At 35.1% G+C, this 19200-nt stretch overlaps 1 protein-coding gene and 1 pseudogene across 2 annotated transcripts in view; both read right to left on the reverse strand.

The window, feature by feature from the left end:
- LOC143233707 (uncharacterized) overlaps window positions 1-19200 on the reverse strand; it is a 60441-nt gene that overhangs the window by 22436 nt on the left and 18805 nt on the right. Inside the window, exon 5 of the mRNA XM_076470237.1 lies at window positions 13867-14044. Coding sequence (XP_076326352.1) covers window positions 13867-14044 — 178 coding nt within the window. The remainder of the gene's footprint in view (window positions 1-13866; window positions 14045-19200) is intronic.
- Window positions 10061-12933, reverse strand: LOC143222492 (uncharacterized; annotated as a pseudogene). Its single transcript, XR_013012286.1, has 3 exons — window positions 12888-12933; window positions 11633-12284; window positions 10061-11529 (listed from the first exon to the last, which is right to left on the reverse strand). The product of XR_013012286.1 is annotated as an uncharacterized LOC143222492 (transcript).

Consider the following 19200-nt stretch of genomic DNA (forward strand, 5'->3'; position numbering starts at 1 on the left):
ACTTTAAAATGTGTAATAACTGAAATATCACTGTAACGATTGCCACAGATTTTAGTTCCAGTTTATTTTGCTATATCTTTGTTATTATGAAAAAAAGCTAAAGTTTTGTGTTTCTCTTCATAAGAAACGTGACTAAGCGAATTTCATAAACGTACATTGACATCGTTGAAACTTTGTAGAATGGATGGTAACTGCCTGTTATGGAGACATAAGTGTAGAGTAGGACGTTTCGAAAATCTTCCACCTTCAAGTACATTGGCATTGCTGTGTTATATTCTCAGACTCCTTTGATTTCCCTCAGAGTAGACTTCCGGAGGGAGGATTCGCCAAATATTGTATCAGAGCACTGCTGTATTTTCTCAGCTTATGACTAAACCTTATCAAAAGGAATGTACTTTATAATTACAATATTTATTATATAGGGGCGTAGGAGGTGGGTAGCATTACATTTAGCCACTATAAACAGAGGCGGAACTTGTGCGGAACAGATGGCGCAGTGGCCCGGGACCGGCGACATCTGGGGTTTTGGTCTGGTCTTCTGAGAAAAAATAAGCCCACATCATTTCTTTGCCCGGGGGCACCTGACTGTTTATTTGTTTGTTTTGAATTTCGCGCAGAGCTACATGAGTACTCTCTGCGTTAGTCTTCCCCTAATTTAGCAACGTAAGACTAGAGGGAAGGCAGCTAGTCATCACCACTCATCGCCAACTCTTGGGCTACTTTTTTTACCAATAAATAGTGGGATTGACAGTTAAATTATAACATCCCCATAGCTAAAAGTGCAAGCATGTTATATAAGGTGGGGATTCGAGTTCGCGACCCTCATATTGCGAGTCGAGTACCCTAACCACCTAGACATGCAGGACCCTCTAAGTGCTTATTCCGCCATTGTATAAATGCATATAATAACATGCATTAAAGTTCATCCTACTGGTACAAGACATTAATGACTTCTGTTCATTTATGAAAACAAGCTACTATTTACTGTGTTATGGATCACGCACAATGTACTTTTTTGCAAGAACTATTTTTTGAAAAATAGAAAAAATAATACTCTGAGGTTATCTGTTATAATGTTATTTTTTATCAAATCAAGTTGGGGTAACATTATGAGGTAATCATATTCACTAGTAGATTCCAGGATTGCTCCTCTTTCATAATTTTGTGCCCTTACGATCTAAAGTTCGCCCATTTTAAAAACAAATAATTGCAATAAATTATTTTATTTCTTATCTCTCTTAACTATCGGCCAATAACTTATAATAATATATTTAAATTTGGTGTATTATTTGGCAGCATCATACTATAATGGAACCCTTGCTTTTTTGATACTGCAAAATGGAAACTCCAACTCTGCGAAATTTTTATTTTGTGTGCATTTGCATGTAGATTAACAATAAGGGTAACAATTTGTATATATCGCTTCTGTTTCCCGGAATGGAGAACTTTATTTTTATCTTTTCTCAGAGTGCATATATAACGTCATGATTACGTCACACGCTGATCTGATGCACTGATGCCGTCTATATAAATATAATATTTGGCATGAAGATTTGTTGAGTCCATGAGAAGACACATGCAAAGTTACAGTTTCACATTTAATGGGTATTTGTTTAAAATTAAATATGAAGGAAACAAGTCCAGGGGAGAGGTACCTCAGCTGTTCAATACACACTTCATGGCCAAAAGTCTGAGGACACCCAACCATCATACGCATGTGTGCTTGTTGAATATCTCATTCCAAAACCATGGTAATTAATATAGAGTTGCCCCTTCTGCTGCTATAACAGCCTCCATTCTTCTGGGAAGGTTTTTCACTAGATTTTGAAACATGGCTGCAGAGATTCGCTCCTATTCAGGCATAACAGCATTAGTAAAGTCGAGCACTGATTTCAGACGAGAAGGTCTGGTTCGTAGTCGGCGTTTCAATTCATCCCAAAGGTGTTTGATGGGGTTAGAGTCAGGGCTGTGTGCAGGCCAGTCAAGTTCTTCCATACCAACCTCAGCAAACCATGTCTTTATGGACCTTGCTTTGCACGGGTGCATTGCCATCCTGAAACAAAAAAGGGCCTTCCCAAATTGTTGCCACAAAGTTGGAAGCACACAATTCTCTAGAATTTCATTGTATGCTGTAACATTACGATTTCCCTTCACTGGAACTAAAGAATCTCACCCAAACCATGAAAAACAGCCCCTTACCATTATACCTCCTCCATAAAATTTTACAGTTGGCACTAGGCATTCAGGCAGGTAGCATTCTCCTGGCATTTGCCAAACCCATATTCGTCCGTCAGACTGCCTCCAATGGCAGTGTGCCTTACACCACTCCAGCCGACGCTTGGCATTGCAGAATCTTAGGCTTGTGTGCAGCTGTTCAGCAATGAAAACCTATTTCATGAGCACTCGACGAACAGTTCTTGTGCCGACGTTGCTTTTTCCAGAGGTAGCTTGGAACTCGGTAGTGGATGTTGCAACTGTAAAAAGACGTTTTTTACGTATTTCAGCACTCGACGGTCCCGTTCTGTGAGCTTGTGTGGCCTAACGCTTCGTGGCTGAGCTGTTGTTCCTCCTAGATGTTTCCATTTCACAGTAACAGCTCTTACAGGTGACTGGGACAACTCTAGCAGGGCAGAAATTTGGTGAACTGACTTGTTGGAAAGGTGGAATCTTTTGACAGTGCCACGTTTAAAGTCACTGAGCTTTTCAGTATAACCCATTCTACTGTCAGTGTTTGTCTATCGAGATTGCATGGCTGTGTGCTTGATTTTAAGGACCTGTTAGCAATGGGTGTGGCTGAAATAGCCGAACCCACTAATTATAAGGGGGTTCCACATACTTTTGGCCATACAGTGTCAATGATGAATGCTGAAATTATATATACTTTCTAAGTACTTAAACTTACTTATATATTATAATAATCGTTTGGCCTGGCATGGCCAAGCGCGTAAGGCGTGCGACTCGTAATCCGACGGTCGCGGGTTCGCGCCAATCATGTTCGCCCTCCCAGCCGTGGGGGCGTTATATTGTGACGGTCAATCCCACTATTCGTGGGTAAAAGAGTAGCCCAAGAGTTGGCGGTGGGTGGTGATGACTAGCTGCCTTCCCTCTAGTCTTACACTGCTAAATTATGGACGGCTCGGTGCAGTGGGCTAACAACCTACTCACTTAAATACTTGTTGAAGAATCCACAAGCGATTGCGGCCCTATGTTCCTAGATGGAATCTAATGGTGATAACTAACTAACAACTAATAATCGTTTAAATATGTTGTTTATGGCAACAGATAAAGTATAACTCATGTGTTTTTTCTTTTTGGTTGCATTTGAATATGGCATTACAAGTATAATCAATAATACTTTGATAACATAGATGAAAGTTATAATGGTATGATTTTTTGTTTCGCCAATACAAAATTGCACTTCTACGGCCCTATCATATAAAATAAAGACAAATTCAAATTTAACCTATGCCCTTACGTAGCACTCTCCATTTAAAACGAATTTCCCTATTAAGAATAAAATAAATAGACCTACTAATAAAGGCAGATTCACCGAGATTCCGAATAATTATTCAGAATTTCATAAATCGAATTTTTTAGTGTATGTGTGGAATAAAGAGATCGGTCAAAATTGATTGAAATAATAACAGTATTTATTATTACACAAACAAAAATAAAATATATTATACGTATTTTCATATACAAAATGACGACCAGTTCTACAAGGCTGTACTCAGTCACAGATTTCTCTCTTTCCAGATTGATCTCTGCAAAACAAGGTGGTCGTGAAGTAAATACTTATTCAAGAAAATGTGCCTGAATTAAACAGATAAACTCGGTTTCTTTGTCAAATAGGTAACATTATCTCGTGATTTTTGTTCTTTCATAGCACTGGCGAAGAAAAGGTTATTACACTGCTAATTATAAATTATGTTTGTTTCTGCAATATTCTGTTGTGGTGAACAGACGCTTTCCACCAATAAGAACAAACAATCTCAACGACTTCTGAATTATCTGTTTACCCAAAACTGTATACATACTAAATAAATAAAATATAATAATTTCTTTCTCATTAAAGCAGTTGCAAAATATCGTACTTTATATGCCTGCACAACACACTTTCACAAATTATTTTAGTCAAATGGATAGAGAAATAAATGTATTGACACTCTTTGTATCAGACCTCTAGCCTTATTATTTCTGTGTGCTTGTCAAATATCTATCTCAAACAAAGAAGCGTATTTGATTATATCACGGATATTTTTGTATTATTATAGTACTTATTCTAAGTTTTTTATTTGTTCCGTATATGAACAAGTTTCACACATACTTGACTGAGAAAGCTGTAGGTTTCCCTTTAAAGCTACTTTCAAGTTGCTCTTTTGTTCTTAAAGTCGATATATTTTGTAAATGATGGTGAAAACAGTTTCCTTCCGTTGTTGTCCACGTAATATTTAAAGGTTATGTCCCTCTTTATGTTGTAATGACAGTCATGTGGGTAACGCTTGTCACATTGTGTAAATGCATAGTTTATATGCAAAAAACGGCTCGTTTGGGTTGAGAAAATATTTTACATAGAAGAGCGAACAACGTTTCGACCTTCTTCCGATTTTGCATATAAATTTCTCAACAAGTGGGTTTCTCGACATCACTGAAATGCATAGTTTCTTGCCGAGTAAGGCACGTGACATTTAATCTACACAAGGTGAAATATCGTTTGGTCTGGTAAGGACGTGTGTGTGCGTTTTCTTCTAGCAAAGCCACATCGGGCTATTTCTAAGTCACCCAGGAGAATAAAACCCTAGATTTTAGCGTTGTAAATCCGTAGACTCATCGCAATACTAGCGGGATAGGAGAATGAGAGAAAAGTTAAAAACTGAACATTTTCATTGAATTTATCCAAGCAAGTACACATATTGAACTTGTGTTCATTTTATAATAGAAATTATGAATTTTCTTTGGTACTTTACGTTTACTCTTGTTATTTCATTCATTATTTGCATCAACCAGGAACTCTTATGTGCTTGTTGGAGAACAATGGCAAAGGATAGAATTCCTGGTTAGTGCAGCTGAGCAAAATCACCACAGCCAGAAGACAAAACTATATTCTTGTATCGAGATGCCACAGTCTGGCTACGTATAACATAAAAGGTTCACTTACGAAATGAAGCAAGCCATCTCTGATATCAGTATTTTTTAATACTATAGAGGTTATCAGTCAGTTTCGTCTGCATAATATGTGAACTGATGTCATGTGTGTAAAAGATCACAATACTTTCATGGACACCAATGATTTCTGTGATTTACTATATAAATTCCTTATGCTCCTTTGGTATATACTACCTTCCTAGAATCCTTGCATGAATTAGGTCGTTTTATTCTGTCCGGGATGCAAATAGCATTATTTCTGGAAGTCTCAGTGCTATTTTTCAAGTACGGATAACCAGTTGTAGCTGTTCTCTGGAATGATCATTTGTACAGTAATCGAAGTGGGAGTAGCCAATACTATTGTCAAAGTTAGGATTATTAATGGCGCGCTACGTTTAAAAGTAAATACATATACATTAACATATCTGAGACTGCTAAGTTACAATTGTACAGATAATCTAGTGTAAATGTAATGGCAGCAACTCAATGGCTCATTGGAAGAATATACTGATACATACCATCGAACTGATAAAGGTGGGGATTTATGTCTAATTAAACATCTATAAATGAAGCTTTCCTGGGGCAGTAGAGATAGGTCCAGTACTGAAATATAGCAGAAATGAATCATACACTTTTAAAGAATACTTGGTCATCTCCGCTAGTGACACTTACAAGAAGGAAGATATACCCAGGTTTTTCACTGATTTTAGATGTGTGAACACAGTAAGTAAAATTTCGTTTGAGTTTACTTACTAATCTTACTCTAAAAGTTGTAAATTATAATGGAACATACAGTAACTACAGTGTTGTAGACTCTTCGTTAAAATGAACAGATTAATGTTCTGATATGTTAGATTAGCCTCACTGGTTCAATACTTTAGACTTAGAATCTGAATCATGGCACCACAGCCAAGACTGATTTTAGCATGAAATATAGTTGGTAAAAGTTTAGAATAATGCAGTTTGGTTGCTGTCACTTGCTGACCATATTTTAGAGGTTAATAAAGGGTATGCAATGACAGATTTTATTAGTCTACCTTGATGTTTTGGTGTGTTGTTAGAAATGTTTATGAAAACGTTTTTGTTGTAGAATGTCCAAAGTAAGTTAATTATATCTTACTAATTCATATCGTTTATACAGGTCTCTTATGCAACGTCTTTCTTCAACCTTTGAATTACTTTAATATATCAACATACATTGTGAAATAACTGAAATAAGAGAACGGAAGCCCCAGGATTCTAAGCCTCAAAGTAACTATGAAACTGAGCTTCAATTGCTAACTTTACACAACTCAGGAACTCTAATTAGCTCTAGTTATTGTAAGGTTGACTTTTATTGTCACTATAAGGATATAGCTTTCTCTGATAAAAAGTTAACATTAACAAGTACTCACACAGTTAATCTTTATAAATCAAACCATAGTTAGTTCTAAACTTTTGACAAGGTGAATTTTCCTTTCGAAATATAACAAAAGTGTTAGTGAATTCCAAATGAAAAGTTAGTATTACCTTCTGCCAATCAGTATATGTGTAGGATCCAATTTTGATGCATGCACGACTGTGAAATAATCTTTTGTTTCGTTGTCAGCAATAGAGAGGAACTACAATGATAACAAAGAGTTCTTCCAGGAATTTCTCCTTAACAAATTTTTAATACCAACATCTTGACTCCAGGAACTTTAAGTTCCTCCACAAATTGAGGTTTCTTTAACAAGTAATCCTCTAGAGTTGTCCATTCTTTCACTGAAGTTCTTCCAAAAGCAATTATTGTGATTGGCCTATAGTTTGGATATTCCATCTTCTGAATAACTACTTATCTTTAAAGTTTGTCATGTCTTGTAATGAGAACTGTTCAGCTCTACAATGTCCCTTCAATGAAATACAGTTTTAACAGCATTAAAACCACAATGACCTTTTGTTTTATCGCAAGCTGATTTAATTTTTCCCTGGATAAAATTTTGTGCATCTTTGCTATCCACATTCACGCAAGCTTTCCATTGGTTTCATTAAGTCGTGCTGGAAAATTTGGTCCTACTATGATCCTGTCACTGGATGAAGAATTATTACTAATAACTATCAGTGTCTGGAGAATTTATTCCAGGAAAGTAGAAAAAACAGAAACCAGATTCAAAGAACACAAAAAGTCACCTTTACACGTTTTCGAACACTGCAAATCAAATAAACACAACATAACCATAAAAAACACTCAAATACTAAATAAAGAAACAAACTTAAACAAAGGAAAATTTAAAGAAGCCTTACTTGTACAACAACTCAAGCCCAAAATAAACCAATACAAAGGAACACCTTTATACCTATATTAATAAATATATCCAACATCTGAGCATGCCCTCAACATTCCTACACTCAATTACACTACCGCCTTAAAACATGTGGTCAGCTATCGGTCAGTTACCTCTTTCTTTCTTTGTGACCCTAACGATGACCGAAGAAGGTCAAAACATTGTTCGCTCCTCAACATAAAATTTTTTTCTCAACTCACACCAGCTGTTTTTTATATACATATTTTTCTCTACAAGTGGGTTTTCTCGTCATCACGGAGAAGATATGTTTACAACCCACTGCAAAGGTATTACGTATGCTGTTTCCTGCTATGTCTGTATTTATCCCTCTAGAAATGCTATACTAAATACAATTCTGGAAGTTCTTCAGTGCTTTATTTACATACAAATGCTAAACTAAATACAATTCTAATTAGGAATAAAGGAAACTCACTGCATCACCTTAAAACAATGGAGTAAATGGATAATAATATATGATATAAATATGTCTGTTTTATTAATATAAACTACGAATTAAAAACTATTAACTACTACTGAAATTTCAATATTGTAATCACAAGAGGGCACTAAAGTGGTTTACCTTCAACTGTTGAGGGGTGGAAAGTATCTGATAGTGTAAAATTGATGCATGATTTATGACATAATTCAACTGCAGTTTTATAATGGTTGCTCTGATGACATTTTGACCAATGTTTAATATCTTATTAATCAGTATTCTGATTTTTATTACCTGTGTGTGTGTGCAACAAAAAGGTAAATACAAATTACTCAACTATGTTTTACGACACGCCTGTTGGTGCACAGTTATACAATACCCGTTTTGTTATGACTTACCACATCTTAAAGTTTTCACAGATATAAAACACAAGTTAAACACGCCTGTTGGTGCACAGTTATACAATACCCGTTTTGTTATGACTTACCACATCTTAAAGTTTTCACAGATATAAAAACACAAGTTAAACACGCCTGTTGGTGCACAGTTATACAATACCCGTTTTGTTATGACTTACCACATCTTAAAGTTTTCACAGATATAAAAACACAAGTTAAACACGCCTGTTGGTGCACAGTTATACAATACCCGTTTTGTTATGACTTACCACATCTAAACTTTTCACAGATATAAAAACACAAGTTAAACACGCTTGTTGGTGCACAGTTATACAATACCCGTTTTGTTATGACTTACCACATCTAAACTTTTCACAGATATAAAAACACAAGTTAAACACGCCTGTTGGTGCACAGTTATACAATACCCGTTTTGTTATGACTTACCACATCTTAAAGTTTTCACAGATATAAAACACAAGTTAAACACGCCTGTTGGTGCACAGTTATACAATACCCGTTTTGTTATGACTTACCACATCTTAAAGTTTTCACAGATATAAAACACAAGTTAAACACGCCTGTTGGTGCACAGTTATACAATACCCGTTTTGTTATGACTTACCATATCTAAAGTTTTCACAGATATAAAACACAAGTTAAACACGCCTGTTGGTGCACAGTTATACAATACCCGTTTTGTTATGACTTACCACATCCAAACTTTTCACAGATATAAAAACACAAGTTAAACACGCCTGTTGGTGCACAGTTATACAATACCCGTTTTGTTATGACTTACCATATCTAAACTTTTCACAGATATAAAAACACAAGTTAAACACGCCTGTTGGTGCACAGTTATACAATACCCGTTTTGTTATGACTTACCACATCTTAAAGTTTTCACAGATATAAAAACACAAGTTAAACACGCCTGTTGGTGCACAGTTATACAATACCCGTTTTGTTATGACTTACCACATCCAAACTTTTCACAGATATAAAAACACAAGTTAAACACAAGTTAAACCTGTTGGTGCACAGTTATACAATACCCGTTTTGTTATGACTTACCATATCTTAAAGTTTTCACAGATATAAAACACAAGTTAAACACGCCTGTTGGTGCACAGTTATACAATACCCGTTTTGTTATGACTTACCACATCCAAACTTTTCACAGATATAAAAACACAAGTTAAACACGCCTGTTGGTGCACAGTTATACAATACCCGTTTTGTTATGACTTACCACATCTTAAAGTTTTCACAGATATAAAAACACAAGTTAACTCTGCTTATTTTTTAATGTTCTCATTGCAACTTCAAAAACTAGCTTCACTCAGCTGGCATCATACCATACTGATAAAACAGCTACACAAATGGTAAATCTTTATTCAACTTCAAAAACTAGCTTCACTCAGCTGGCATCATACCATACTGATAAAACAGCTACATAAATGGTAAATCTTTATTCCATAACCTTCATAATTCATTTTTCTAATGTTTTTGTTATCCTGCAATTTTTCTATATTTATGATGTATTTTTAATACTACGTCATGAAAATGATAATATACCTTTTCTACAATGGCAGCACTCTTCTATAAACTTCATTTTATCATTGTTTTACCCTTTTAAGTATGACAACCCAAGTGGCACAATGGTAAGTCTGGAAGCTTATAATGCTTATGATGATGTTATGATACCCATGGTGGGCAGAGCACAGATGGCTTATAGTGAATCGTTGCACTTAACAACAAGGAAACAAACAAAATAAAACCTTTTAAATATATATATTTCAGCTCTTATTTAATATAATTACATTTGTACAAAAAAATACATATACATAATAAATTTAGATCTTACACTTTAAATCAAAAGGTGGGATCAGAGTAAAGATGAACAGGGAGATATTTCACATATATAGTTAACTATAAACAATATTATTTGATTTAATATAAAAATTGTAATTTCTTAGATTTTTAGTGACTTATGTGCCGACATAAATATTATCATAAAACTAACTCATGACAATAATGTTATTTACAAATAAAACATTAGTACACTAAAACATAGTCCTAAAAAAACAGTATTTTCTGTCATCAGATAAAAGTAGCTTTCTCATTTCATCAGTACATAATTTTATAAAACTGTAATTGTCCTGTACAGTACTGTTTCCATAAACAGGATGATGTGTTTATCATAAACAGAAACCACTTATCATGTACTAAAGAAAATACTGATATTGAACATTTTAAACTGATTGTTTCTTACAATTTTCCTGCTACACATAACAAAAAATATCCCTCACATCACAAACCTGTTTTATTTGGTTACTTTCCTGAAAATATAATACAAAAACAATGTTTTTGTATAACTTATATAACAAATTATAAACAAAATTAACTTAACATATGACCTTTCTTTGTTCACCTGTCTTTGATAGTAAAACATTTCAGTAGAAAGACCTTCTACTGACATCTTTTTTGTTCAAAAAGTAAATAAAAAAGTGGCCACACAAAGTGCTAATATTGAGCCTGTTAGAACACCACCAACTTTATATTGAGTGTTAAACACAAAGAGTCACATGCTGGGTTTCAGACATTTATAGTTTCCTTCCAAGTAGACATTCTTATGTATTTTATGGTCACAACCTTGTAGAAATTATTTGTCACAAACTATATACCCGTATGGTTTCTCTTAAGTGTGTATTTTTTCATGTTTTTTTAAGTCACTTTTTCTTCCAAACTGCTGGTCACAAACTCCACAGCTGTGTGATTCTTTCTCAACGTGTGTCCCCTGATGTCGTTTAAGTTGACTACTACTTACAAATTCTTTGCCACACACAACACATCTGTATGGTTTCTCTCCAGTGTGTATCCTATGATGTACTTTAAGATGACTATTCCTTCTAAATACTTTACCACACTCTATACAACTGTATGGTTTCTCTCCAGTGTGTATCCTCTGATGTGCTTTAAGGTCACTATTCCTCACAAATTTTTTGCCACACTCTTCACAACTGTAAGGTTTCTCTCCAGTATGTATCCTTTGATGTTTTTTAGATCACTATTACTTCCAAATTGTTTACCACATACTACACAACTGTATGGTTTCTCTCCTGTGTGCACCCTCTCATGCCTCTTGAGTTCACCATTACTTCTGTATTCTTTACCACATACAACACAACTGTATGGTTTCTCTCCAGTGTGTATTCTCTCATGTGATTTAAGATCACTGCTACTTCAAATTTTTGCCACACACTACACAAGTGTAAAGTTTCTCCCCAGCATGTCTTCTCTGATGGGTTATGAGGTGACCATTTCTTGCAAATACTTTACCACACTCTGCACAACTGTATGGTTTCTCTCCAGTGTGTACTTTCTGATGTGCCTTAAGTTCACCATTACTCTTAAATTTTTTGCTGCAAATTATACAACTGTATGGTTTTTCACCAGTGTGTGTTCTCTGGTGAGTTATAAGATGACCATTTCTAGCAAATTTTTTACCACACACTACACAATCATAAGGTTTCTCCCCAGTGTGTATTCTATGATGTGTTTTAAGATGACTATTACTTCGAAAATCTTTACCACATACTACACACTTGAATGGTTTTTCTCCAGTGTGTGTCCTGTGATGTATTTTAAGATGACTATTTTTCACAAATTCTTTTCCACACACTACACAACTGCAGAGTTTTTCTGCCGTGTGTGTCCTCTTGTGTTTTATTAGGGCCTTTATGCTTGCAAGTTGTTTGCTACACAGTACACACCTGTACGATTTCTTCCGAGTGTTTTTCCTCTCATTTAATTTTAGGTTATAATTTCTATCTAACTCTTTGTTATTCACAACATTTCTATATGGTTCATCTCTACTACTGGAAATTACACGTACTTTTTGTTTATTTATTCTTGATAACGTGTAACCAAACACTTTCACGTTGTTTGGATTCAGAGACTTTTCTCCATAGCAACTGTTCATAAAGGTTTGTCGATCTACAATCAAAACACATATTTGAATTAAGCAGTATAAATATTAACAAACTGTTGTGGTACTTTAATAAACTATACATTTTGTTACAATCAAAATTAAAAAGCTATACCACACACACACACACATACATCTGAAACTAAAATCAATTTGGAAGAAGGAATGATTTAGATATATCAACCAATCTTATTCAGAAAGAACATCCCTACAGAAAAGAAACAGTGGGTTGATACTTTACATGGAATTCTTTTTCAATGCTTTCTTTCTAAGTTCTATTTGTACTGAAAGCATTTAAATGTAACAAGTACCATTAGAACAACAACAAAAATTCATAAAAAATCCAAACTTTTTCTTCCTTTTTCTATTATATTTTCTGTTTTCATTATACACTGAGAAGAAAATATGAAAAATCTTTGATAATCAAACCATATATTAATATATTAATAGCTAAACTTCATGTATTTTATTCCATTTTATTCTCTTATCAATTACTACAGAAGATTAATTATAATTACATGTAAATAATAACTGTCTTATACATTCTACATGTTTACAAAAAATATGTTCTAGTCTTTGTAATCTTGATTTTTTTGTCTTCAGCAACATACACCTCTCTATTCTTGTTTTCCACACTTTTGGAATAACCCCTACCATTACTAAACGGAAGCTACATATGGCAAAATAAACTGAACTTTATAACTTAGTAGCAGTGTTTTATTTACACTACAAATATTAAGCACATTTCTAATTACAAATAAAGGAAGCTAACTGTATCATCTTATAAACAATTGAGTAAATGGATAATAACATTTGATACAAGCATGTCTGTTTTATTAACATGAGTATGAATGAAAAAAAATTATATTAACTACTGTTGAAATTTCACCTATGTGGGGCATGCATTATTATGTTTTAAACAAAATGCATTGTATTTAATCACAAGATGGCGCTACAGTAGAGTGGGTTACATTCAACTGTTAATGGGTGAAAAGTATTTTCTATATTAAAATTAATGCATGATTAATAACATAGTTCAACTGCAGCTTCATAAAGGTTTTTCTGATGACATTTTGACTAATGTAATATATCTTAGCAATGTAACTGTATTCTTCTCCAAAGTGCTTATACAGCAGGAGTATCACCATGGAAACCTAACACAAATCTTGATACATCCTAAAGTTAGTTGTGTGTTATGTAGTTCATTCTATAAAAACTTTACAGAAATAACATTTCTCTACTAAGTAATGTGTTTGTTTGTTTGTTCTGAATTTTGTGCTGAAGCTATGTGAGGGTTATCTGTGCTAGCTGTCCCTAATTTTGCAGTGTAAGGCGAGGAAAGGCAGCTAGTCATCATCACCCATGTCAACTCTTGGGCTACTCTTTTACCAACAAGTAATGGGATTGACCGTCACATTATAATGCCCCCACAGCTAAAAGGGCAAGCATGTTTAGTGTGACAGGGATTCGAACCCGCAAACCTCAGATTACAAGTCGAGTGCCTTATCCACCTGGCCATGCCGGGCCACTAAGTAATGTGTCTAATACCTCATGGTTAATGAACATAGCTCTTACCATGTTTATACTTACTTGATAAACCTTCTAACTCACAGTTAATTTGTTGAAACTCCTCTTTTGGTTCACTTTTCAAACTCATAACATCATGTTGTGAACAATCAACAGTTTCATCATCACTCTTATTGAACTTGGAAATAATACCATCTTCAGATAACTCAGATTGTTCACTTTTAACTTTGATGAATAACTTCTAAAATAAAAATGATAAATAAAAAACAACAGCTAGTATTGTCAGTAAAGAACACACATACCCAACATTTTCTGTCTCACTAACTGTAAAACTTGCATTTCTGAAAAACATTTAATAAGTTTCTATAGTAAACCAAGAAAAATTTCCACTTAAAATTACTGTTAACAACAAATGCTTTGTTTACTGTGGAAACTGAACCTTGTATTTTAGTATCATAATTCCTTAAACTGACAACTGACCTCCCCATGGGACTATGAAAACCTTGCAAGAGCAGTTTTTTCCATTCTTTATAAGTGTGTGAACTAGTATGACTTCCAGTTCACTAGAAATTTGTATAGAGACTGGAACAGAGTTATAACAGCTTAGTAATATGTTGCTAAAAGAAGAAATGCTTGTAGAGATTTCAGCTAAAGTTACAATTTTTTAAAGCTTGCTTTGTAATTTTATATTTTGTACAAATTATAAACTTGCAATATGATAGGAAAATAATTGTTTTTCAAGTAACTAGATGAGTTAGGCCTAAATACATGATTTTGAGTTCACTTGTTCAAGTTCTTACATAAAAATAAACTACAGTACCACATTTAAACATAATGTTTTAATAATTCTATCTTTCTATCTGTACAGCTTGTTTTCAGTTAAGCACAAAACTATACAAATGGGCTATCTGTGTTTTGCTCATTACAGGTATTGAAACCTGGTGTCCAGCACTAGTTCTATATAGCCTTTGTCAAATTGTCATATTTACAGAGTTACATGGAAAATTTAATAAAGTCTTACACTGCAGTAAGTGACTGTAGCTGACAGAAGATTAACTGTCTCTGACAGCAGTCACTGCAGTAAGTGACTGTAGCTGACAGAAGATTAACTGTCTCTGACAGCAGTCACTGCAGTAAGTGACTGTAGCTGACAGAAGATTAACTGTCTCTGACAGCAGTCACTGCAGTAAGTGACTGTAGCTGACAGAAGATTAACTGTCTCTGACAGCAGTCACTGCAGTAAGTGACTGTAGCTGACAGAAGATTAACTGTCTCTGACAGCAGTCACTGCAGTAAGTGACTGTAGCTGACAGAAGATTAACTGTCTCTGACAGCAGTCACTGCAGTAAGTGACTGTAGCTGACAGAAGATTAACTGTCTCTGACAGCAGTCACTGCAGTAAGTGACTGTAGCTGACAGAAGATTAACTGTCTCTGACAGCAGTCACTGCAGTAAGTGACTGTAGCTGACAGAAGATTAACTGTCTCTGACAGCAGTCACTGCAGTAAGTGACTGTAGCTGACAGAAGATTAACTGTCTCTGACAGCAGTCACTGCAGTAAGTGACTGTAGCTGACAGAAGATTAACTGTCTCTGACAGCAGTCACTGCAGTAAGTGACTGTAGCTGACAGAAGATTAACTGTCTCTGACAGCAGTCACTGCAGTAAGTGACTGTAGCTGACAGAAGATTAACTGTCTCTGACAGCAGTCACTGCAGTAAGTGACTGTAGCTGACAGAAGATTAACTGTCTCTGACAGCAGTCACTGCAGTAAGTGACTGTAGCTGACAGAAGATTAACTGTCTCTGACAGCAGTCACTGCAGTAAGTGACTGTAGCTGACAGAAGATTAACTGTCTCTGACAGCAGTCACTGCAGTAAGTGACTGTAGCTGACAGAAGATTAACTGTCTCTGACAGCAGTCACTGCAGTAAGTGACTGTAGCTGACAGAAGATTAACTGTCTCTGACAGCAGTCACTGCAGTAAGTGACTGTAGCTGACAGAAGATTAACTGTCTCTGACAGCAGTCACTGCAGTAAGTGACTGTAGCTGACAGAAGATTAACTGTCTCTGACAGCAGTCACTGCAGTAAGTGACTGTAGCTGACAGAAGATTAACTGTCTCTGACAGCAGTCACTGCAGTAAGTGACTGTAGCTGACAGAAGATTAACTGTCTCTGACAGCAGTCACTGCAGTAAGTGACTGTAGCTGACAGAAGATTAACTGTCTCTGACAGCAGTCACTGCAGTAAGTGACTGTAGCTGACAGAAGATTAACTGTCTCTGACAGCAGTCACTGCAGTAAGTGACTGTAGCTGACAGAAGATTAACTGTCTCTGACAGCAGTCACTGCAGTAAGTGACTGTAGCTGACAGAAGATTAACTGTCTCTGACAGCAGTCACTGCAGTAAGTGACTGTAGCTGACAGAAGATTAACTGTCTCTGACAGCAGTCACTGCAGTAAGTTACTGTAGCTGACAGAAGATTAACTGTCTCTGACAGCAGTCACTGCAGTAAGTGACTGTAGCTGACAGAAGATTAACTGTCTCTGACAGCAGTCACTGCAGTAAGTGACTGTAGCTGACAGAAGATTAACTGTCTCTGACAGCAGTCACTGCAGTAAGTGACTGTAGCTGACAGAAGATTAACTGTCTCTGACAGCAGTCACTGCAGTAAGTGACTGTAGCTGACAGAAGATTAACTGTCTCTGACAGCAGTCACTGCAGTAAGTGACTGTAGCTGACAGAAGATTTACTGTCTCTGACAGCAGTCACTACAGTAAGTGACTGTAGCTGACAGAAGATTAACTGTCTCTGACAGCAGTCACTGCAGTAAGTGACTGTAGCTGACAGAAGATTAACTGTCTCTGACAGCAGTCACTGCAGTAAGTGACTGTAGCTGACAGAAGATTAACTGTCTCTGACAGCAGTCACTGCAGTAAGTGACTGTAGCTGACAGAAGATTAACTGTCTCTGACAGCAGTCACTGCAGTAAGTGACTGTAGCTGACAGAAGATTAACTGTCTCTGACAGCAGTCACTGCAGTAAGTGACTGTAGCTGACAGAAGATTAACTGTCTCTGACAGCAGTCACTGCAGTAAGTGACTGTAGCTGACAGAAGATTAACTGTCTCTGACAGCAGTCACTGCAGTAAGTGACTGTAGCTGACAGAAGAGATCAACTTTCCTCCACAAGTGTCAATACATTTTTATCCACATTAGAAAGCAACAATCGTCCACAAGCTTAAACTGACCACCACATCAAAAGCAGAAAACACAAGTATAGCGATTCCTCAGCCGAGGCTTCAGCCAGCTGATGGTGCAAGGCACCCAGAGGCTCCAGCCAGCAGATGGTGCAAGGCACCCACACAAAGATATCAACTGACTGTCATATTTTCTGTTTTTACCAAAATGTAAGCAAGTTAATGATGTAATAATGTCAAGAAATGTAATGTAAGTGTCTTATATACCATAAAGCATAATAAAGTGAACTATAATGCTAAGCTATGAGGTTCTTTTTGAAAAATGTCACTTACTGAGAACTAACCATGAAATCTAATTACAAGGTAAAAAGTTCGAATAATTTTATTATCAATAAATGTCAATAAACTTGGCATCATAATGTAGCACAAAAACCAAATTTTTATTATCTAATTTTAAAAATAAATATTTAAATGAAATTGTAGTCTCCCCTTCTGTTGTTAGAAACACAAACTTGCTCTCAATTCTCTCTTTCAGTTTGTACAACAGTATAACATATATAGCTGGGAATAATGACAAAGTCAGATGTACAATTTAAATCCCCTAACTTCTCCATTTCAGTTTGTACAACAGTATAACATATATAGCTAGGAATAATGACAAAGTCAGATGTACAATTTAAATCCCCTAACTTCTCCATTTCAGTTTGTACAACAGTATAACATATATAGCTGGGAATAATGACAAAGTCAGATGTACAATTTAAATCTCCTAACTTCTCCATTTCAGTTTGTACAACAATGTAACATATAGAGCTAGGAATAATGACAAACTCAGATGTACAATTTAAATCTCCTAACTTCTCCATTTCAGTTTGTACAACAGTATAACATATATATAGCTAGGAATAATGACAAACTCAGATGTACAATTTAAATCTCCTAACTTCTCCATTTCAGTTTGTTCAACAGTATAACATATATAGCTAGGAATAATGACAAACTCAGATGTACAATTTAAATCTCCTAACTTCTCCATTTCAGTTCATTTACAACAGTATAACATATAGAGCTAGGAATAATGACAAACTCAGATGTACAATTTAAATCTCCTAACTTCTCCATTTCAGTTTGTACAACAATGTAACATATATAGCTAGGAATAATGACAAAGTCAGATGTACAATTTAAATCCCCTAACTTCTCCATTTCAGTTTGTTCAACAGTATAACATATATAGCTATGAATAATGACAAAGTCAGATGTACAATTTAAATCTCCCAACTTCTCCATTTCAATTTGTACAACAGTATAACATATAGAGCTAGGAATAATGACAAAGTCAGATGTACAGTTTAAATCTCCCAACTTCTCCATTTCAGTTTGTACAACAGTATAACATATATAGCTAGGAATAATGACAAAGTCAGATGTACAATTTAAATCTCCTAACTTCTCCATTTCAGTTTGTACAACAGTATAACATATAGAGCTAGGAATAATGACAAAGTCAGATGTACAATTTAAATCTCCCAACTTCTCCATTTCAGTTTGTACAACAGTATAACATATAGAGCTAGGAATAATGACAAAGTCAGATGTACAATTTAAATCTCCTAACTTCTCCATTTCAGTTTGTACAACAGTATAACATATATAGCTAGGAATAATGACAAAGTCAGATGTACAATTTAAATCTCCTAACTTCTCCATTTCAGTTTGTACAACAGTATAACATATAAAGCTAGGAATAATGACAAAGTCAGATGTACAATTTAAATCTCCTAACTTCTCCATTTCAGTTTGTTCAACAGTATAACACATATAGCTAGGAATAATGACAAACTCAGATGTACAATTTAAATCTCCTAACTTCTCCATTTCAGTTTGTACAACAGTATAACATATATAGCTAGGAATAATGACAAAGTCAGATGTACAATTTAAATCTCCTAACTTCTCCATTTCAGTTTGTACAACAGTATAACATATATAGCTAGGAATAATGACAAACTCAGATGTACAATTTAAATCTCCTAACTTCTCCATTTCAGTTTGTACAACAGCATAACATATATAGCTAGGAATAATGACAAACTCAGATGTACAATTTAAATCTCCTAACTTCTCCATTTCAGTTTGTACAACAGTATAACATATAGAGCTAGGAATAACAAACTCAGATATACAATTTAAATCTC

Source organism: Tachypleus tridentatus, chromosome 1 (assembly GCF_004210375.1).
Source record: "Tachypleus tridentatus isolate NWPU-2018 chromosome 1, ASM421037v1, whole genome shotgun sequence".
NCBI lineage: Eukaryota > Metazoa > Arthropoda > Merostomata > Xiphosura > Limulidae > Tachypleus > Tachypleus tridentatus.